The 3,337-nt window shown below is 44.8% G+C and overlaps 1 protein-coding gene across 1 annotated transcript; it reads right to left on the bottom strand.

The window, feature by feature from the left end:
- Nucleotides 1–347: 347 nt before the first annotated feature.
- LOC130736307 (uncharacterized) lies at nucleotides 348–1,949 on the bottom strand. The gene is made up of 2 exons (XM_057588149.1): nucleotides 1,395–1,949; nucleotides 348–1,196 (listed from the first exon to the last, which is right to left on the bottom strand). The coding sequence occupies exons 1-2, from the start codon at nucleotides 1,947–1,949 to the stop codon at nucleotides 348–350; spliced, it is 1,404 nt and encodes a 467-aa protein (XP_057444132.1).
- Nucleotides 1,950–3,337: the final 1,388 nt, after the last annotated feature.

The following is a 3,337-nucleotide window of genomic DNA, read 5'->3' as shown; positions in this document are numbered from 1 at the left end:
ACAATTCGTCGCCACAGAAAATTCCTGACCTTGACGGCTGTAATAGTCGCCACTGCTTCCGCTTCTATCCATTTGGTGAAATAATCAACTGCCACAATGATATACTTCATTTGTGCCTTTGCTACTGGGAATGGTCCTAAAATGTCAGTCCCCCACATAGCGAATGGTCAAGGTGCCATCATGGTTGTTAATTCTTCCGGCGGGGCCTTATGTAAGTCAGAAAAGACTTGGCACTTTTCACACTTCTTGACGTATTCCAGACAGTCCTTCTTCATCGTCGGCCAGTAAAATCCTGCCCTCAACACCTTTACTGCCAATGATCGCCCACCGATATGACTGGAGCACACTCATTCATGAACTTCCGCCATTATTCCCGGGGCATCCCTAGTGTCAACGCATTTGAGCATAAGAGACATAATTCCCCGCCGATATAACTCACCGTCTACCAAAGTATAAAAACTAGCCTCCCTACGTTTTTCTCTCGTGTTCAGATCGTCATCCTTTGGAGGATTTTTAAGAAAAATCTTGATTGACTCCATCCACGTAGGCTCGCCTTCAATCACTGACTTCACCGCTTTTAACTTAACTTCCACCAAGTCAATACTTGGGCGAGGAAGGGTTTCTTGGATGACTGTTTGATAATTGCCCAATCGCCCTGTACTGGCCAATTTTGCTAGCACATCAGCCCTCTCATTTTGACTTCTTGGAACATGTTCTATCCTGATATTTTTTATCTCCATCATTAATCTATGTACCACTTCCAAGTATTTAGAAAGTTGCGGATCCTTCACTTGATACTCGCCTTTTACCTGCTTAACAACCAATTGCGAATCCCCTTTGATAAACAACTCCTGGACGCCTAATTCGATGGCGAGCCTTAAGCCGGCGATTAATGCCTCGTATTCGGATTGGTTGTTGCTCGCCTTAAACTCGAATTTCAGAGATTGCTCGATGACCATCTTATCTGGGCTTTCGATAGTTATCCCAGACCCACTTCCCGTGTCATTGGAGGATCCATCAACAGACAGGACCCACTCCCCCTGAGTTTTCTCGCCTTCTGTGGGCGTTAACTCCGCCACAAAGTCGATCAAACTTTTGATTTTAACTTGGCCCCTTGGCTGATACTGTATATCATATTCTGACAACTCGACTGACCAGCTGACCAACTGTCCTGACAAATCGGGTTTCTGGAGTACCTGCCTTAAGGGAACGTCGGTTTTAACTTTGATTTGGAAACTTTGAAAGTATGGCCTAAGGCGCCTCGCTGTTTTCAAAATTGCCAAAGCCGCCTTTTCAATTTTTTGGTATCGCAATTCCGCTCCTTGCAAAGTATGGCTCACAAAATATATAACCTTCTGCTTTTTCCCTTCTTCCTGAAGCAACACCGTACTTACCGCCTTATCGGTGACTGCCAAATAGAGCGTCAAAGGAACGTCTGGCGTGGGCTTGGATAGTACCGGTAGCGTTGCTAATGATTCTTTCAACTTGATAAAAGCTTGTTCGCATGCCTCGGTCCATTGAAACTTTGAGTTCTTTTTCAAACAGTTGAAGAACGGAGCCGCTTTGTCTCCCGCCATTGGCAAAAAATGTGCTAAGGCAGCCATGCGTCCTGTGAAACGTTGTACCTCCTTTACACTTGTTGGGCTTTTCATTTCCAAAATCGCCTTGCCCTTATCTGGATTTACTTCTATCCCCCTTGACGTTAACATGAATCCCAGGAACTTTCCCCCTTGAATCCCAAATGAACATTTCTCGGGATTTAACTTCATTCGATATTTTCTTAATTGGGCAAATGCCTCCTTAAGATCATCGCCATGGTCACCAGCCCTGGCGGACTTGACGATCATGTCATCCACATATACCTCCATATTCCTGCCAACTTGGCTTGAAATTTTTTTATCCATGAGACGCTGGTATGTGGCTCTCGCATTTTTCAAACCAAAAGGCATTGTTTTGTAACAATAATTCGCCTGATTAGTCATGAATGTTGTACTTTCCTCGTCTGAAGGATGCATCATGATTTGATTATACCCAGAGTATGCATCCATGAGACTTAAAAGTTTATTTCCGGAAGCTCCATCTACCAACTTATCAACATTGGGAAGAGGATACGAATCTTTGGGACACAGTTTGTTCAAACTTGTGTAATCCGTGCACATTCGTCATTTCCCATTGGCCTTCTTGACCATCACTACATTGGCGAGCCAAGTTGGGTAATGCACCTTGCGAATGAATCGATCCTTGATTAATTTCTCAGTTTCCACTTGCACTGCCTTGTTCTTTTCATCACACATTCTTCGCCTTGGCTAGATGACTGGTGTCGCCCCTGGCTGTATGGCCAATTTATGAGTGATCACATTGGGGTCAATCCCTGGTACATCATTAATTGTCCATGCAAAGAGATCCATATTATCGCCCAAAAGGGTGATCAATCTTTCCTCCTGCTCTTTTGTTAAACTGCTGCCAATCTTTAAAACCTTATCCTTGATTTGCGCCGGTTTGGTTTCTTCCAAAGGTTGTGGGCGGAAATCATCAGCATCATCCCTTGGGTCTAAACTAAACCCTTCTTGTGGAAAAATTTCTATGATACGGTGGCTTTCCTTGGCGGCCTTTCGCCCATAGAGCGCCACGCTTCTTAGGTAACATTCTCTTGCTGCGTTCTGGTCTACGCGTAGGACCCCGACCTTCCCATTGCAGGCTGGATACTTGACAGTTAAATGAGCGGTTGAAATGACAGCGCACAACTTGTTAAGGGTGTCCCGCCCCAAGAGTACATTGTAATTGGCCCTACACGCCAACACTAGATACTTCACTTGAAATTTCTTGACAAACTCTCCTTCACCAAAAGTTGTTGGTATTTCCACGTATCCCCGCACATTGACACGGTCCCCTGTAAATCCCACCAGGGTTCCTTTATATGGTTTCAAGTCTGACTCCTTTAACCCCAGGCGATCAAAGGCATCTCTATAAATGATGTCCGCCGAAGATCCCTGATCTAGAAACACTTTTTTCGTCATGTAATTGTTAACCCTGATTGTTACTACAATCGGGTCATTGTCATGAGGAATAACATGTGCAAAATCCTGAGGGGTGAATATAATGGGAGAGTGATTCAACCAACATTCGCCCTCGTATGCCTCATGCACAGAATGTACTGCCGCCACATAACGCTTTCTGGCCTTGCTTGAAATCGTGCCCCCTCCAAATCCTCCTGCAATGGATGAGCATTCCCCAACAGGATCGCCCAATTCTTCAACTATCTCCTTCCCTTTTCCTTTGTCCCCTTGAGTTACCTTAGTGGCCTCTGGTGTTGCTGCCTCTTTAACAAAATTTGCCA

This window comes from Lotus japonicus, chromosome 2 (genome assembly GCF_012489685.1).
Source record: "Lotus japonicus ecotype B-129 chromosome 2, LjGifu_v1.2".
Classification (NCBI taxonomy): Eukaryota; Viridiplantae; Streptophyta; class Magnoliopsida; order Fabales; family Fabaceae; genus Lotus; species Lotus japonicus.
The sequence above is the reverse complement of the archived record's forward strand: the minus strand, read 5'-3'. Positions and strand labels throughout refer to the sequence as shown.